Genomic DNA, 19,563 nt, shown 5'->3' on the forward strand with positions numbered 1-19,563 from the left:
AGGATGTTCTGGATTATATTGGCGATTTAGGGTGGATGGGAGTACGCAGATATTTAAGACTAAAAACATAATCGGTTTACTCGTCACCGAACGTGGACGTTATCCAAATGTTTTCTTTCAACAACTCTCGGTTTTCCCTGGAAAATTTTGAGGAGAAAATAGACTGAACCAATGACTGGAAACCCTGATTTCCACGATGCCTCGCAGCCTCCCTAGCGGGAACATTGCAGCGTCGAAACGATTTTGCTGCTCTAAACCTTGTGGGCTCGTACCATTTTCAGGGGAAAAATATTCATCTTCAGGGGGGAAAAGAAATCATTCTCGGGATTTGGGCGATTGCTGTGTAGAAGGAGGGACTGTGTCTGCTTATTGTTAGAGCGTACTCTCCCTAAGCGCTTCACACTCCGTAAGCGCTCCACAAATCCGATGGGATGAATGATAAAAGAAGAAAAAAATAGCTCGTTTGTGGCTCCCCGGGGCGCGGTTTCAGCCGTTTGGCTGTGGAAAAAGAGAAAAGTGGGTCTGTCATCCTGTCAGGAAAAGGGGGTTCGGGGTCGCCCCTCGTGAGGAGATGAAGGGCAGCAGGGAGGCCCCCGAGGGGATGTGACAACAAGGGGAGGGGGGGCGGGGGGGTGACCCCCTGAGGATGGTGGGTGTGACCCCCTGAGGGGGTGGCTGTGCGACAACAGGGGGTGGTGGGTGGGTGACACCATGAGGGTCCCCCCCGGCCCCGTGTGCTGAGGCGGCGGCGGCGGCGGCCTGCGGCAGCTGCGGCGCGTGCGCCGCCCAGGAGGCGCGCCCCCCCCGCCGGTCGCGCGCCCCCCGCCGGGCGCGCGCTCATGCAGCGGTTTCCCTCTCCCCCAATCCAGAGTCCGGGCGCGGGGAGGCGGAGGGATATCCGGCGCGGAGGGAGCCGGCACGCGCTGCCTTTGGTGTGGCCGGGCTGAGGCGGGGGGCGGAGGGTGATGCGGCTCTGCGGTTCGGCGGCCGTTACTCCCGCTCCCCCTGACGGGCAGGAGGCGGCGGCGGCGGCGGCGGCGGCGCTGGCAGCGGCGGCGGCGGGCTCGGCTGGCTCGGCTGGCGTTGGCCCCCGACGCTCCCCGCAGGGGCCGAGGGCACCATAGGGCAGCGCATCCCCACCCCCCTGCGGCCAGGACCGGGGTGGAGGGCGATCGGGGGGCGGAGGGAGAAGCCTCGCCCAGCCCCTGGACGGGCCCCGGGGGGCGGAGGCGGCAGGTCCTTGCCACCCCTGGCCCCAGGGCCCCGGCGGCAGGGCCGTTTGCCCCCTCGGCCTTGCCCCCGGGCTTCCACCCCTGCGGGGGAATTTGGAGTGGAATTGGCCCTCCTGGAGCCGGAGAGGCTCGAAGGGCTTTTTGTCTCCTCGGCCGCAGCCCCTTCCTCCTTCCCCTCCCTCCCCAGATGCCCTTTTCCTGCCCCTCCTCGCCCTCCGCGGACGTCTGGAGCCCGGACTGCCCCCCTCGGAGCCCCCTGAACCCAATTCCCCGGGATTTCGGCTCCTTCCCTCTGGCTCTTTGAGGAGGGAGAGGATTCCCTCTCCCCTCCCACCATGGGCATCGGCCCCCGGGCCTCTGGAAAGGGAGTTTCATTGATTTCTGCCCATCGCTTCCATATTTAGGGACCTCCTCACCGATTCCCCCGGCCTCTCCCTCTCCCTTTCCCCCCCCCCCCCGTTATTATTGTTCTGGAGGAGGGGTTCGGGATTTCCTTTTAACCATCCTTTAAGCTGTAAAAATGGAGAGCGAGGTTTTCACCCCCCTTCTGGAGCAATTCATGTCCAGCCCCTTGGTCACTTGGGTAAGTCATTGATAGATTTTTACATATATATACGTATATATATATATAGATATATATAAATGCACACATATGTCTTCTGTTTGCACTTCCACTGCATTATTTGTGGGAGGATGGAGCCCCGCTGCAGAGACGGAGGTGGGAGTTAGTGTCGTGATGGTGATCCTTCTGTTCCAGGTGAAAACGTTTGGACCTCTGGCCGCGGGAAACGGGACCAACCTGGATGAATATGTGGCATTGGTCGATGGCATATTCTTGAACCAGGTCATGCTGCAAATGTAAGTGCCTCGCTCCTCTTTTGGACATCTTCCTTTCTAGTAGAGTCCTCGTTTTGGGCTTGCAAAAGTGTCAGAGCAGGAGACAGCTTTTTTGGCCAGAGGGGTCCCATGGGGTTCAAGCCCTGGACCCCCCCGTATCACCCATTTTCTGTGCCATTTGTTGCCACTGCAGTCTTCTTTTTTTTTTTTTTTAAGGAGGGCCCCCCCCTCTTATAATTACGGAAAAGCGACTTTCCATCTTAAAAGGAGACTCGTGCTTTGTCTCATCGCCGTAAACGCAGGAAAGCCAATTCAAATTCTCTTATGCCACCTTGGAATGCAGATGCTAAAAGGGAAGGGCTGGGTTTAGGTGGAAAAGGGACGGATTTGATTTTCGTATGGATCTGTTGCGTTCGCCTTGCCCTTCAAGTGCAGCGCCTGAAACGAATGGTTCGCAGTTTCAATCTGGGAAACTAATAACGGATTTCGGAGGGTAGAATTTCAAACCGTAGATCGGGTGGGTGAGAAGACCGTCCAGGATGTGATTTTCAGCAAGTTGTGTAAGCGCTTGTAAAAATGGTGCGGTCCTCACATTGTGAGGCACACCGTGCATGTCAAGGGGGATACATTTTGAAGAAACGTCGGTAAAGTTTCGAAAGGGTACATAAAGGAGATTTTGATCCCATCCAGTTAATGGGTTTAACAGTTAAGTGGTCTTTGTCCCTGACAGTCATAGCCTGGGGATCAAATTAAACTCTAGAAGGTATTTCTGTAGTTAGAACGAATGGAAATTTCATTGGTGAGAACTACTCTTTGAAATTGCACCACTGGTGAAAATCAGAAAATTTTGACACTGTTTGGATGCTTCAGGAAATAAATGCTCGTGTTAAAGGTATAGCAGTGGTCATTTTAATTTTGATCTAGTAAGAAAGGTCTGAGCACTACAAACTAAAACCATTTGATTTCAAGGCAGTGACACCCACTCTATAGTGGAATATAATGCTTCATTAATAACTGTGCGGAGCAGAACATTGGCTAGTTCAAGAATGCTGTTTTGTAGGAATGCAGCCTAAAAAGTGGGCATGAATTTACGTCTATCGAAAAAAGGTGCCAGTGATAACTTGAAGCAAAATACTCCTCAAGGGTAGGCCATGTGTATACTCAAAAAGCAATTTTCGGCTCCATTTTCAGGCCATATTGTTGAAATACCATTTGTCAAAATGCGTTGCTTAGGTCTGAAGAATTATGATTGCTAATACTGCACCAAATGACATTGTTTTGTTATAAGAAGCCTATATAGAAACAACAGTGACAGTAAAAAAAAAAAATGAACATCCCTTATGAAAAATAACGTTTTAGGTAATGTAACATATTTCCTAAAGATGCAGGGATTTAAGAAATATCGTCTGGAAACATTTAAGAGTTTAAAAGTATATTATTTTAAATTTATTTTTAAAAATTACATTGTAGATCTCTAGATCAGCAGTATGAGGATACTTTGTTTTTTGTTTGTTTAAAGGGAGCTATGATTTATAATTTTATTTTCAGTTACTGAAAACTAAATGCTTAAACAGAAGATTTGTGGAAACTTTACAAAAAATTAAGATTTCCAATATTTTGGGAAAGTAGATAAGACAATGAAATGAAATTCAATAGTAAGGTGAACACATGACAGGATGTGAGGCTGTGATGATGCTGTTCCCTATTTGTTCTTAATAAAATAGCTTTCATTCTAACTGAATATTGATAAAATTTTGACCCTATGCAAGGGAGACTAAAAAATGTGGTGTATTCAATCCCAGAAAGATCTACTCTGAAGCAATTTGGTTTCTTCTTTGACTTGGAAATTCCACTTCCTTTCATCCCTGTTTGACATTTTTTCTTTTCGTTTCTTTTGAATATAAGGGTTTTGAGACTCTGCTGAGTTCTGGCTATGGTTTTGAGCAAGAGAAGCTGGTAACACATTTTTCTCTGACTATAGTTTTAAACTGCCGGGCATTTAGCTGGCATTTAGCTTTGGAAATAATGGCGTCTCAAAACACAGTAATGGTTTTTATTTTTCTTTAGAAGTACAGGTTGTTTTTCCAAATCTAATTTTAGCTTTAGTTCAGTTTCCCTTAAGAGTTCCTAAATTGTCATGGATGGGGGCTTTCAAAAAGTACTCACCTCTATTTTAATATAGCACTAAACATTTTCCCTTTATTCAAATGCTTCAAAACAACATTTGGTTGTATTTACTGAGTGCTTAGCATGTGCAGAGCATTGTACTAAGCGCCTGGGTGAGTACAGTACAACAGTAAACAGGCACATTCCATGCCCCCAGTGAGCTTAAAGCCCAGAGGGGAAGACAGACATTAATATGAAATTCATTTTTCTTCATTTTTACTTTTTCTCTGGCTTACCAATGATAGGTGGCATTGGCACAAATCGCTTACAAGTTTTCTAAGTAACACATAGGTGCTTTGAAATTATATATTGTGAATGATTTATATTAATATCTGTTTCCCCCTCTAGACTGTAAGCTCGTCGCAGGCAGGGAACGTTTCTACCAGCCCTCTGTATTGAGCTTGCTTTTGAACTGTGAGAAGTCACTCATTAGTTATCTTTAGTTTCCTTAATTTCAGTAACCCCAAAATAGCATGTGTTACACTCTTCACAAATAAGCACATCGAAAATGAAGCTGGGAGTTTATCGAGTATCGCTGCACTGTTATATACAGATGTTTCTCATGGTCGGGACTGAACTGGCAAAGCCCTCACCAGCTTAAGAAATAAAATGCAGAATGTGTTTGTTTTTAATGCCTCTAACCAAATCTTCCTTATTAGCCAAAGGGGCTGCAGTGCAGGAAGAAGGGAAACCGATCAATCAGTGCTATTTATTGAGTCCATACTGTGTGCAGAGCACTGTACTAAGCCCTTGGGAGAGTACAGTCCACCAGAATTGGTAGACACGCACCCTGCCCAAAACAAGCTTACAGTCTAGATGTCTCTCCATCTAGACAGACGATGGTACGAGGCAGAGCATTTAGGTTGATGGGCTGGCGATGGGCTGGCGGTATTTTCCATTTGCATACAAAATGTATCTGACAGTTCAGTTGTACTCTCCCATGCGCTTACTACCGTGCTTTGCACATAGTAAGCGCTCAGTAAATACTATTGCTTGATCGATTCCTGTAAAAAATATCTAGCTATTGATCTGGGAATATGTCGAATTGGCAGCTGCTGAATATGGAGCTGCTTTGCTCTCCATAGCCTTCAGTCACTTATTTTCCCTAGATTCTGTAAACTGTTCTTAAGCTCGCCTGATGGCAGTGTGAAGAGTTTAGGCCAGGGCTGAAAAGGGAAAAGACTGAAGTACTATTATACTATTAGTTATTTGTGCAAGTGCTGAAATCAAAGTATCTGAAGAGAGCATTGAAGTTGGAATAATGGCATATGGCCTCAAATATATCAGCCTTGTTTGTACAGTACAGTCTCTTCACTACTGCCAACTTGGTGCCAGAGTTTGGACCAAAAGGGGTATTTTCAGTAGAAAGTTTCTTTCAAAACTTTATTCGGACCCTAGGCAGTCTTGGCCGATAGCCTCATAGAATATAAAAAGTATAATAATCTCATGATATTATTTAAAATTTTTCCTAATGCAAAGTGTTCTACGGGAAGCCGTTGGTGCTTCCCTTTTGACTATATTAGCCTTACTTTCCCTTTTTTTGCTTTTCCTTTTTTAACAAATGGTATTTGTTAAGCAGTTACTAAGTGTCAGGCACTGCACTAAACGTTGGGATAGATGACAAACTAATCAGGTTGGAAGCAGTCCATGCCCCGCATGAGGCTCACAGTCTTAATCCCCATTTTACAGAGGAGGAACCTGAGGCATAGGGGAATTGAAGTGACTTGCCCAGGGTCACCCAGTAGACAAGTGGCAGAACCGGAATTAGAACCCAGGTCCTTCTGACTCCCAGGCCCAAGTCCTGTCCACTCTACCACGCTGCCTCTCAGCTTGTTGCCATCTGTTCCACCCCCAAATGGTGTTATGTTGTTATGTCACCCAGAAGTGATTGCAGTGCTGTACGGGTTCAACATATAAATCTCTGTGCCCTGTAATCCGGGGTTAGGAATCTACCCATTTCTGTGGTAGAAACCACACAAATCTCTGGGTAGTCTGCCTTTGAGATGTTGTGGCCCCCCCGTGCTCTTCTTCAGAGGGGAGAGAATAGACAGACTCTCAATAGGTTTTGTTTTTTTTAATACCACTTTGTAGTTTGAGAAGGTGGACTTTTTTCAGATTTGACGTGGGGTGTTTTTTAATCTTTATAGTGTGCCTGGCCTTACTACTTAGTCTGTTCACCTGGAATTTAGTATTTTAAAGATGAATCATAGACTTCTTTAGGCAACTCTTCCTGTAAGAGCTTGTGATTTTGCCCTTATTCTCCATTATTGGAGAACGATTGAGAAATTCAAAATGACTGGCTCTATGAGCAGCCAGACATTTGTCTACTTCTGCAATTAGCTGAGGCCTTCCGATATTTCCTCGACTCAGAGTGGCATGAGAAATGATCATTACCCCGAACGTTTCCGGGAGTCTCAGATCAAATGTGAATATTACTTACTCAGGAATTTATTTGGGAATTGTAAAGTCAGAAGTGGCTTTAGTACCACAAAGTTCATAATAATATTATTTTTACTACCCACCTTCCTTGCCTGCATCAGAAACAAGGAATATTTTCAAGGCTTCAGTGCCAGTGGAAAAATACAAGTTGCTTACAGACTGAAGACTGCTCTTTAGTGATTATTTACATTGTGGTGCATTGCAGTGATTTTTTAACTCTACTCATACATTGGCTTTATAATCAATCCAGTGGTATTTATTGAGCACTTATTATGTGCGGAGCAATGTACTAAGCGCTTGGGAGAGTTCAGTGCGACAGAATTAGCAGAGACGCCCCCTGCATATCACGAGCATACAGACTTTATAAAATGCATGATGATTAGTCATGTGTTTCTGGAAATTGGTCCGTAAATGTTCCATCCCCGGTTGACACTTAAGAGTCTTGAAAGAAGACTGTGATTATAAATTATAAGAACATCTGTCTCCCTGACTAGACTGTAAGCTCACTGTGGGCAGGGAGTGTGTCTGCCAGCTCTTTTGGACTATAGTCTCCTAAGGGCATAGTACAATGCTCTGCACCCAGTAAATGCTCATTATATGCCATCAGTGGTGATGAGGATTAATAATTTGATACTCTGCTTTTTCCATTGCTATTAGTGGATTCATAGACTCTTTATGCTGATTTATGGCAGGGATTCAAGGTTCAAGTAGGCAAGGAGAGCCATTACCCCCATGAGTCTGGCACGGAATAGTCAAATCACTAGCTTCACCCCTGTAAGCTTTTGGACAAGGTAGTCAGCCCAAGCTAGCCCCACCCACTGAACCCGGAAAAGGTCCAAAAGTAGAGTCAAAATGTTGACATCTCTTTTTGCCCCTGCTGGGCAGGCTGTGGTGTCCCTATCGGTCTGGGCATCTGGGGGATTCCCCTTGTCCTCCCCGGGCTCCAGGATCAGGCCAGAAGTCCCTGGAATCCAGTGAGGACAAGCCGTACACCTGCCTCACACTCGAACCACGGACCGTCAGCGTTCGAGGAGGATGTCTGGTCTGCGGAGCCACTGCAGGGGCCAGTCTGCGCAGCCCCTGTGCCCCTTCCAAGCCTGAAATCGTCAACAGTTGCCACCGCCTCCTGAATGGCAGCTCAGCCAGGCTGACCCGGGCTGGGGTTAGAGTTGCTGCCTTTTGGCTGGCAGCGTCAGCTGTGACAGCAGTGGAGGAGCTTCCTCCAAGGAATGGGTTGTATTGAGTGCTTTCTGGATGCACAGCACAGTAGTAAGTTCAGGAAAGGGTACAGTGGAATTGGTAGAGACAGTCTTGGCCCTCAAGGAGCTCATGGTCTAATGAGGGGGATGGACATTAAAATGAATTACAGATGGTTATGGATATGGGTAAGGATATGCACTTAACTGCCCTAGGATCGGAGGTGGCGTGACTCTCAATGCCTAGGGTGTACAAACCCAGTCAGTTAATCGAATAAGCGCTTAGGAGAGTACGATATAATAATAGACACATTCCCCGCCCACAACGAGCTTACAGTCTAGAGGGACACAAGTGCAAAGGGGACACAGAAGGGAGGGAGAATAGTGTGGGAAAATAAGAGGCCAGTTAGGGAAGGAGGAGATATTTTTGAGTAGGACTTCGAGAATAGAGAGAGTGATGGTCTGTTGGATATGAAGAGGAAGGGAGTTTCCCTTTCCTTCCTTTCTCTTTCCCGGTTTTCTCTTTTCCACACTTTTACCTCTGCCCCGTCCTCATGCTACAAGTGAAAAGTTGGCATGCCTTATTAATTCCTATCTTGCATGAAGGTGTCATCTAAACTACCCAAGACAGATAAGAGTAGATCTTACTCTTATTCATTTCTAAGGGAAGGAGATTTCCATTACAAGTGCTTACAACCATATCAGAGTCTTCATTTTGACACTCATGCCAAAACCCACTACAGTTAGGATACAGATATTCTGAGAATGTTAGGTGAAGGCACATTTGGGATACCCGGATTAGAAACAGCACACAGAGACGGTTGAAGTGCATTAAATGCCTCCTCTTTGCAGATGCTTAACGTTTTTTCAACTTTTCATATAAAAAAATTGCTAGCGAGCAGTCCCTCATTCTTGTATTAATTAAAATAGCTGAATTGCACAGTATCGTTTGTAAGTGTACCCGAGTGCTTTTAAATATCTTTTCTTTATATTCAGTCTGTAGTGTTGAACCATATCTTTACCCTACTTTCCTCTCAGCTCATTCTCTCCAGCTGAAAGGGATGATTGAAAACTAGAGTCTTACACTTCTTCGGAGCTTGTCAGTCAATTGTCAGTTGTATCTGCTGAGCATTTACTGTGTGCCGAGCACTGTACTAAGCGTTGGGAGAGGAAGGTATAACAACAAACATTCTTTGCTCACAGCAAGCTTACAGTCTAGAGGAGCGCCCAGAGAGCAGGATCCCGCTGGTGCCACTTCCAATTTCCTGGCATCCAGCCCGGCACTAAGTGGGTTCGGGGTCTTTTTATGGCACCGGTGACCTCTGGGAAGGTGAGCCGTGCCCTGCGAAGGGAAGGCAGGCTGCTCAATCACTCTGCCCACGGATCATAAACTCTTCCAGGGCAAGGCTAGGGTCCCTGACTCCTGTGGGCAGGATAGTCTGTCAACAGCACTGATTGAGAGCATACTGTAGGCAGAACACTGGACTAAGTGCTTGGGAGAGTACGATAGCATCAGCAGATAGAACCCCCTACATTCCTAAGGAGGAGTCATGCCCTAAAATAAATCACAGGTAGAGGAAGCAACAGAATGAAAAACTATGGACACAAACAGCTATTGAGCTGGGATAGAGGGAGTTCTCAAATCTTAGGTGGTGTGGAAGGGAAGGGGAGGGGGAGAAGAATCCAGGTGATAGAGGGAGTTTTCAAATCTTAGGTGGTGTGGAAGGGAAGGGGAGGGGGAGAAGAATCCAGGTGAAACAGGGAAGGCCTCCTGGAGGAGGTGGGGGTGTCTCAATCAATCAATTAATCAATGGTACTGATTGAGCACCCACTGTGGGCAGAGTGCTGTTCTAAGTGCTTTTAGAAGGACTTTGAAGATAGGGAGGGCAGTGGCCTCTACCCTTTCTTCTTAAAGTCAGAATAAGGGTGCTGGTGACCAAGAGCAGGACTGATTAGAGGGCCCCTCAAAACTGAAAAACCATGGCAAGGGGCCTGAGAGTTGGAGGGAAATGGGGAGTGGGGAGAAGTGGAACCCGGACATCTAGGCGTGGAAGTGCTTCTGCTTCGCCCTTGCTGCTCTAATTGGCGTAGAGTCAAGTTACTTCTCTTCTCCTTGGCTTTGGAGCAGCTATTTGGATTGGATCCAATTAGAGCAGCTCTAAGGAAGTTAGAAAACTTCCTGAAGCTGCGTGGCCTGACACTTGGCTTGAAGTGCTAACACTCTCGAGCCAAGTGCCTGGAGTCCTAAGAGATGATGCCTAGCCTTGAGTAGTTGCTTCTTTGCACCAATGTTGATCCCACCCAGCTTCTTTTATTTGCATAAGGGACTGTGCCCAAGCCAAGATATTGGCATCATCATCTTTTTGGTGGCTTTAGTTTATAACTCTCTTGACTCTGAACAATAATACTGAGATTGCAAATTTGAAATATTACAAACAATGGATTCTTGTACACAATAAGCATATTGGATAGGATGTCCAGTAGTCCAGTTAGAAGGGATCAGAGAGTACCTCTTATTAAGGATTGTCAAAAAAAATCACCACTTTGAGTGACATTTTCTTGTGTCTGTCATGTGAGATTCAAGCAGGTGGGAAAAGATATCTGTTGAGCCCAGAGGTGTCATAACATTATTGTGGATGCGGTCTGTGTAGAAAATGACTCATCTAAAGCTCCTTTCTGTAATATGCCAAGTTCGTTAGTAAAGTAGCTTTAGGAAAGTGGTTTATATATTCACGGAGTGTCCTGACAAATAGGTGTTTGGGAAAACAGTCTTTAATGTTTTCGTACAACTTGAACCATTTGGTTGGAAGTTTAATTCTTTTTGGATTATTTGTAGCAAAGAAAGTGAATTTTTTCAGGCCTGTTTAGGGCTCTCGTTTCATATACCACTGTCAAAATTTAGACCACCTGAAAAGCTAAATTTAGACCCGAGGGGAAAAAATAGCCTAATATTCCTTTGTTTGTTTATTTAGGTAAAATGTCTAAGGTCGGTAAAGAGCAAAGAGACTATCACTTGGACTGTTTCCGTTGTAGGATCATCTACGAAAGGACATAGGAGCTAAAATGACTAGTTTTTACAGTGTTCAAAAAATAACTTTAGTGTTAAATCACAAACATTAGTTTCACTGCCTTTTTGTATTTTATAATACGTCTTCTGACTGTCACCGCTATTTAAAGGATGCTCGTTTCCTTTTCAGAGCTTTTCAGAAATCTCTTTTGTGTTGTGAAGGGTATTTTCCAACTGTGTTTTTAAATGTCTGTGAATTATATCCCGTGACTGTTGTGTGTTCTCTGTTTCTGCCCCTTTCTCTGTTACTGCCATATATGATCTTTTATTCAAAGTTTTACAAGCCAAACAGTCTGATCTCCTTCAAACCTTTATCTTCCTTATCCTATTTTAGACAATGATGCCAATTTTTTTTCCCTCTTAGCTTGGGTTTGGCAAGAATGCAGCCCACAGGTTATGGTAAAGTGGGTGTAAACAGTTATGAGTAAAGACAGCCTAAAGATTTAAGGAAGCTTTTGCAACTAGTTATAAATATCTTTTCATCGTGGACAATACCTCAGTTTTTCCTAAACCAGTTTTAAATTTAATTTCATTCAAGTCAAGGTCAATGCATGGAATCTTATGGTCATAATTTTGAACACTTCTGAAAACATTAAAATTGGTGATTTTTTTCATAGTAAGATTTTAAGTGATTAACCAAGGGTTTAGTATTTATTATGTTAAAAAGTATTTTAGAGGAAAACTGGTGTTCTTTCCTCTAAAGTCCTTGTTCTAAAGATGGCCATTAAGGGAATAAAAATAGTCAACTTAAGTTTTAATTGCATTAGATTTCCAGCTGAAGCTGAGAACCGAAGAATTTGCCCGTGGCATGTTGGTCCTCTGAGATGTTCCTTCTTCAGGAAGGACCACTGCCACTGGAGAATAGGGTAGTGGGTTCAGTACGCAGCGTAGAATCATACAGTTGGAATGGATATCATCAGGTAGGGTTTCTGTCTCCAGATAGGTGAGTGATTTACTTATCTAAGATGTTTAGATGTTTTTTTCCATCAAGGTCCTCTAGGTTGGAGACTTAACGACTTGCCTGAATAGCCTATCCCGGTTTTATCTTCTTGACAGTTAAGGTATTCCATATGTGCAACTAAAATCTCTCCTGTTTTAATTTGTTGGCTTGTCTGCGAAAAGGGAGAACAACTAGTCAACATCTTTCCCATAAAATACATATCATGTATTGGAAGACAGTTAAGCTATTCATAGCCTTTGTTGCCTTTAACTATCCTCATAGGGTCTATTTTCCACCCTATTAATCTTTTTTGCCTTTTTTCTGGACTCTCATTTCAGTTCCTTTATAGTCTTTTAAAATGTACAGTGACCAAACCTGGACATTATATACTTTAAGGGTTTGACATTTTTGTGTTCTTTATGCTGAAATACCCAGAAAAATCATACTTCAGACAATACTTCCTGAAGTTGTTTTAAAACTGCGTAGTTTATAATACATAGTTCATGTAGTTTAGTGTGTTGTTGGAAATATTTTTTTGGAAAAAATCTGTTGGACCATTTTTACCGGTTAAAAAAACACGGAGATCAGCACTCCTGATTGAAGCTTCCAAACCGATAACCTCTAACTCATATTCGAGCAGTGTATTTGTTGAGCTCTTACTATGTGCAGAGCACTGAACAAAGCGCTTGGGAGAGTATGACAGAGTTGATAGACACATCCATGGTCACAAGGAGTTTAAATTTTAGATGAGCGAGCAATCTCTCTAACCTCATGTGTTATTTTCCATTTGGAGCAGGAAATGGTGACTCACTGCTTAGTTGACTGTAGTTTATGCTACCTGCTCACTCCACCTTCCCAGCCTGGATGCACTAATAACAGAACTGCCTGCAGTATATGTTCCTTTTTACTCAAAATGCTATGTCCTTAAAGTGTGACTAGCAAAATTTGCAACATTCATTCATTCATTCATTCAATAGTATTTATTGAGCGCTTACTATGTGCAGAGCACTGTACTAAGCGCTTGGGATGAACAAGTCGGCAACAGATAGAGACAGTCCCTGCCGTTTGACGGGCTTACAGTCTAATCGGGGGAGACGGACAGACAAGAACGATGGCAATAAACAGCGTCAAGGGGAAGAACATCTCGTAAAAACAGTGGCAACTAAATAGAATCAAGGCGATGTACAATTCATTAACAAAATAAATAGGGTAACGAAAATATATACAGTTGAGCGGACGAGTACAGTGCTGTGGGGATGGGAAGGGAGAGGTGGAGGAGCAGAGGGAAAAGGGGAAAATGAGGCTTTAGCTGCGGAGAGGTAAAGGGGGGATGGCAGAGGGAGTAGAGGGGGAAGAGGAGCTCAGTCTGGGAACGCCTCTTGGAGGAGGTGATTTTTAAGTAAGGTTTTGAAGAGGGAAAGAGAATCAGTTTGGCGGAGGTGAGGAGGGAGGGCGTTCCGGGACCGCGGGAGGACGTGACCCGGGGGTCGACGGCGGGATGGGCGAGACCGAGGGACGGCGAGGAGGTGGGCGGCAGAGGAGCGGAGCGTGCGGGGTGGGCGGTAGAAAGAGAGAAGGGAGGAGAGGTAGGAAGGGGCAAGGTGATGGAGAGCCTCGAAGCCTAGAGTGAGGAGTTTTTGTTTGGAGCGGAGGTCGATAGGCAACCACTGGAGTTGTTTAAGAAGGGGAGTGACATGCCCAGATCGTTTCTGCAGGAAGATGAGCCGGGCAGCGGAGTGAAGAATAGACCGGAGCGGGGCGAGAGAGGAGGAAGGGAGGTCAGAGAGAAGGCTGACACAGTAGTCTAGCCGGGATATAACGAGAGCCCGTAATAGTAAGGTAGCCGTTTGGGTGGAGAGGAAAGGGCGGATCTTGGGAACATAACATCTGTCTTGCTGGGACACCCTATTCTTTCCCACAAAATTAACTCTGCGATAGTTATTCTCCTGACTTCAAACAGATTGATATAAACACAGTGACATTAGTTTTCCCTCTCTAGTTCCAAATCGTGACAGGAAAAGAACATCCTATTTTTCCCTTCCATTCAGGTGCAGTCTGAAACATGCTTAGGCACTCTCTGGAGTTGGAGCCATACTTCTTTTTCTCTAGCCTCACTCAAGCCCTTGTCTTCGCTCAAGAGCTGGTCAGGAGGCCTCGCTTGGGGTCTGGTGGGGCAGCTTCTGCCCCCCTCATCCGTCCCCCCCCATCTCCCTTGTTCTCCCCACCCTCCCCCCCGGCACTATAGAGTTCGATCTGATCTGGGTGAGAAGCAATGAGATGTAATGGAAAGAGTTCAGGGTTAGGTGTCAGAGGATCTTGGTTCTATTCCCAGTTTGGTCATGTGTCTGCAGTAGGGTCTTAGGCAAGTCCCAATCGATCAGTGGTGCTTACTGTGTGCAGAGCAGTGTACTCAGTGATTGTGAGAGAACCATACAAAAGAGTAGGTAGAGACAACAATCCCTGCCCACAGGAGTTTACAGACTAGAAGGGGAAATGGACATTAAAATGCATTACAGGTGGATACAATACATAAGTTCTTTGGTGCTGGGGGGAGTAACAGACCCAAGCTTATAGGTGATGCGTAGTGAGGGTTTAGATAGGGAAATGAGGGTTTAGTCAGGTATGGTCTCTTGGAGAAAATATGATTTTAGCAGTGCTTTGAAGATGGGATAGAGGTTGCCTGTTGGATAAGAAGGGGGAGGGGGCTCCAAGCCAAGGGAGGATGTAAGCAATAGATTAGCGATGAGACAGGCAAGAACGAGATACACTGTGTAGGTTGGTGTTGAGAAGGAGTGAAATAATAATAATGTTGGTATCTGTTAAGCGCTTACTATGTGCAGAGCACTGTTCTAAGCGCAGGGGTAGATACAGGGTAATCAGGTTGTACTACGTGAGGCTCACAGTCAATCCCCATTTTATAGATGTGGTAACTGAGGCACAGAGAAGTTAAAAGTGACTTGCCCACAGTCACACAGCTGACAAGTGGCAGATCTGGGATTCGAACCCATGACCTCTGACTCCTAAGCCCGTGCTCTTTCCACTGAGCTACGCTGCTTCTCAAATGTGCAGGTTGGGTTGAAGTAGGATCAGCCTCAGCACTTATCCGTGCCTCAGTTTCCTCACCTGTAAAAATGGGAATTCAGTACCCGTTCTCCCTCCCACTTAGACTGCCAGCCACATATTGGACAGAGACAGTGCTTTACCTGATTATGTAGTTTCTACTCTAGTGCTTAGTACAATGCTTGGCACATACTAAGTGCTTAATAAATACCACAGTTATTATTGTTAGCTAGTCACCAAGAAATCCAGCATCCTGTACATATAAAACACATGCACAGGAAAGAAAAATTCCTGCCCATGGATGATCCACTGGTGGCAATGTGAAGAGGCTGGTAAACATACTTAACTTGCCCTAAAAAATACCAGCTGTGTGTTATCTTCCCTGCTTCCAGGCCAGTTCCCATCAAAATTTTGCGTTTCCAGTTCGGAGTCACCGAAGTGAGGGAGTAAATAAATTCCCTCCTCTCCCCTCTAAAGCTATGTAGGGTGTTTAGCTGTCTCCCTCCTTTTCACAGAACAGAAGAATATGGCCTAATCTATGAAATCTGAGTAACTGATTTTTGATTTTAGATTAGGTGTTCTCTATAGGTAATGGAAATTCTCTATGCTTGATTATGCATTTCTAGGATTAGGGAAGTAAATGCCAAAAGATATTTGCCAGTCTAAGTTTGGCTACTAGTGATATCTTGTCTAGTGAGTTTATTGTCCAGGCAAATTTAATCTCTTCCCAATCTCAGTTTTCAGTTCATTACTGTCCAGTCACAATAGCTTCTACTCTCTCAGCCATAATTAAAATTACAATTACATATGTCATTGTCTTTTTTTAACTATCTTTTTGAACTTTTAAGTCAATTTTAATGCAACCATGAGCATACCTTTTGAAGTTTATCAAAATAAATTTATTGGTACAAGCAGGGTGATGATGAAAATGATACAGCATTTTCCTATGAAAGTAGAATAAAGGAGGACCAATTTTGACCAGAGTTAAAGAACAAGGAATTTATTCCTTTCAAATACTTGTTCTGATGAACTTGTAGAGTCAGGTGTAAAATGGGATTTTCCAAGTAAATACATATCCCGGGTTGTGACCACCCACAATACGTGCACCCAAGGGATGTAATAATTGCAGTATTTGTTAAGCGCTTACTATGTGCCAGGAAATGTTCTAAGCACTGGGGTAGATCCAAGCAAATCAGGTTGAACACAGTCTCTGTCCCATATGTGGCTCATAGTTTCAATCTCCATTTTACAGATGAGACACAGAGAAATGAAGTGACTTAATAATTAATGTATTTATTTGTTAAGCACTTTCTAAGTGCCAAGCACTTTTCTAACCACAGGGGTAGATACAAAATAATCAGGTTGGTCACAGTCCCTGTCCCACATGGGGCTCATACTCTTAATCCCCATTTTACAGATGAGGTAACTGAAGGCTAGAGGAGTGAAGTGACTTGCCCTAGGTCATACAGCAGACATGGGGCAGAGCCAGGATTAGAACCCAGATCCTTCTGGCATCCAGGTCCGTGCTTGATCCACTAAGCCACGCTTAGCTCCAAGATACAGCTGTGACTCAAACCACCTTAGGAACGTGATAACTTTTAAGGAAATAGAGGCGCCCAGGTCAGGGTGTTCAAGTTAGAGGGATAAGCCATGAACTCCTTTCATCCAGCAGCCAGCCGTCTCATAATGGAAACTCTTTCGCAGTGCCCAAGATACAAAGAGCCACTCACTTTGACATGTGACTTGTCTAAGGTCACGTAGCAGATAAGTGACAGAGACAGGATTAGAACCCAAGACCTTCCGACCTCCCGGCTCAGGTTTTATATGTCCTGCACTATTGGCCCACCCCCAGGTACCCCACCTCCAAGTCACTCTTGTGTCCTAAATGAAAAGTCTACAACCCTATTCTGCCATAGTAGAGGTCTAGTTAATTTGCAGTCACTTGGCAAATGCAGTGAATATGTTCATCAGTCTCTTGTAGTATAATCAGCCAGAAAACTGAGCATCTTATGGCATTTACAAGTAATTACAAACGTGGTTTTACTTAAATAGTGTTATGATTTAAATGCATATGTAAATACGAGGCAAGTTAGTATCAAAACAGGCGACCTTGCTCTGATATTGACTATCCTCGGGAAAATCACCAACCTCAGTTACTCAGAAAAAGAGGCTATTAGCCCTGTCCACCTTTACATCACTGGGGATTTGTGAGATTAAATGGGATGAAAGAAGTAAAGGTTCTTCCAGTTTTCAGAGGGAAGTTACTGAATAAATCCCTCAACATCAGTGTATGTATGTTTATTTACTTGTTTTAATTTTGACCACTCTAGTTGAAAATATTTTTATGTTCGTCTCCCCCAGTAGAGTGCAAACTCACTGTGGTTTCTAAAATTAATTTGTTGCCAAGCACCTTGTCCCGTGGACTGTGCCACACGGGCGCATTTCAAGCGCTATTCTTATTATTTTGAAATCTAATCTATCATTCTATGTCCCATAGATTCATTTTTACAAAGTAAACATCAGCAACAAATGTAAAATGCATACTGAGTGCAGTACTGTATTACATGAATGCAGAATACGCCAATTGAAATAAGATGCAACTCCACCCTCGAGGAGCTTAGTTAATGGTCCTGAAAAATACAACCTATCCATTGAGATAGCAGTGATAGCTTTGAAGACTTGATTGTGCATAAAATCATTTTAAAAATTCCCTTTGGGCAGTTAGTAAAAGCTCAATCTCTAATTTTCAAATCATTTAATTAAAAAAAGGCCCTTTAATCCAAAGAACTTAATTTTTACATCTAGCACATATTAAAATAGTGTTCAAAAATCTTTGTTCTAAAATGTTGACTTTTTGAAATCTTTCAGTAGTTCCTCAAATGTATAATAATAGCATTTTGCATCTTCACAAAAGCTTCCTCTTCTACTAAAGTATGAGAAGTCTTTTAGCCTCTGTTACCATTGACATCATAAAGAAATACTTTCTGTTTGAGCTAAGGAGGAGCTAAAATAGCCGAAGGTTGTAGATAAAATAGTGTGTTTTTCCCAACTACACTCGGCGCTTAGAAGAGTGCTTGGCACATAGTAAGTGCTTAACAAATGCCACTATCATCATCATCATCTTTTCCATTAAATGGAAATTAATATGTTTTGAAACTTTGAAAGGTTCACAGAATCGATGTTCAGAAATTTAGGGAAGAAACCAAAATTACCCACCAATATATAGCCATAAGTCAACTAGGTATAGAAATACATTTTTCCCTGAGCCTAGGCCAATAGATAATCTTCCCTTTTACATTTTGAGAAATAGCCTGTTTCGTTTTTATCATTAGTGGGCGGGTGTAACTCTTCCATTTTTGGAATTCAAAAGCAAGCTTCCCTCTTCTTCAAAGAAACTTGAAAGTAAAGAAACAACAGGCAAGCTACAAGTGTAGGATGTGATTGGTTTCTTAATTGTGTAAACTGAATAACTGGGGTGTATGGGCTAATTGTCTACAGTTGTCAGGATTATCTTGGAGCACTGACAGAACTTGTGTTTGTTTTATATGAATATGTAGTCCATGTTCGAATGCTACTGAAAGGCGTAATGAGATGTGAGCAAAACAACGGTCAACTTGTTTTTACGTTTTATAATGATCAGTAGGAAAAAAATTGGCTTAAGGAGAGCCTTGACTCATTTTAGCCTCCGTAGAGGTTTCGACAGGCTCTGGGGTGAGTTGTGTCCTCAGAGGGCCTTAGCATTCCTGAGCCAGTAAGGAATCTTGGAGCTGTGAGGGTGTGTTGGAAGTAAGAAGTTTTGGAACTTCTTTTCTCCAAACCCCTCATTCCATCTGCCCTCCGGACTCCTGGGCAGTGATTGTTGAATCCCTGGGAGGTGCTAGTTTTCAGCAACCCACTATCTATCCATACTACAAATTAAGCTCAACTCCCTACCTAGTTGTAGTCTTCCTTTTCTATATATACATATGGGTATATTCAGGATTAAGTTATACTTCTTGGTTTTTAATTTAATTTTTCCTTTGTTCATCCCTGGGGTGTGTGTGTGTGTGTGAGTATGTGTATCTGTCTTCCAGGCTTGCCTGTTAGGGATCACAGCAAGACTTAAGGAAATCAGAAGCATGACATCCTCATTACAGTGTTCCTAATTTTCTTACAGGATAAGGAAAGGAGGGAATTAAAAAAAAAAAAACCCTAAAGACCACCTTACATAAAATAAGTGACTAAAATTAGTCATTTATTCCCTGTACTAGAAAACTTTTTCATTAGATATTTATATAATGGAGGAGATTATTATTTTGACTTGGGACTTTTTTTTTTCTTCCAGATTTTAGAAAATGTTATCTAGATATTTTTCACAAGTAGTAATAGTAATAATGGATGTAAGCATTTCACTTCAGGATTTTTTTCCAGTCCGTCTCATATTTCCAGAACAGCTGTCCACATTCCAACCAGTAAGCCACTTACCTTTTGTCTTCCTCTAAAAACAAATGGAAACACCCTGAAGCTTCCTCAAATCCCATGTTCTACAGAAAGCTTTTCTGGGCTATATGACAGAATGAAAATGATCATTGTACTCAATTATCAAGGTGGAATTCTTTCCCTATTTGTCTACTTGAAAACCTACAA

At 43.6% G+C, this 19,563-nt stretch overlaps 1 protein-coding gene across 9 annotated transcripts in view; it reads left to right on the top strand.

The window, feature by feature from the left end:
- Nucleotides 1-1,722: 1,722 nt before the first annotated feature.
- Nucleotides 1,723-19,563, top strand: part of CCDC88A (coiled-coil domain containing 88A) — a 107,645-nt gene continuing 89,804 nt past the window's right edge. For all 9 annotated transcript variants that reach the window (XM_029072069.2, XM_029072068.2, XM_029072070.2 and 6 more), the window contains exons 1-2: nucleotides 1,723-1,815; nucleotides 1,990-2,090. In XM_029072069.2, coding sequence (XP_028927902.1) covers nucleotides 1,753-1,815; nucleotides 1,990-2,090 — 164 coding nt within the window. In that variant the 5' untranslated portion in view covers nucleotides 1,723-1,752. The remainder of the gene's footprint in view (nucleotides 1,816-1,989; nucleotides 2,091-19,563) is intronic.

Source organism: Ornithorhynchus anatinus, chromosome 9 (assembly GCF_004115215.2).
Source record: "Ornithorhynchus anatinus isolate Pmale09 chromosome 9, mOrnAna1.pri.v4, whole genome shotgun sequence".
NCBI classification, from domain to species: domain Eukaryota; kingdom Metazoa; phylum Chordata; class Mammalia; order Monotremata; family Ornithorhynchidae; genus Ornithorhynchus; species Ornithorhynchus anatinus.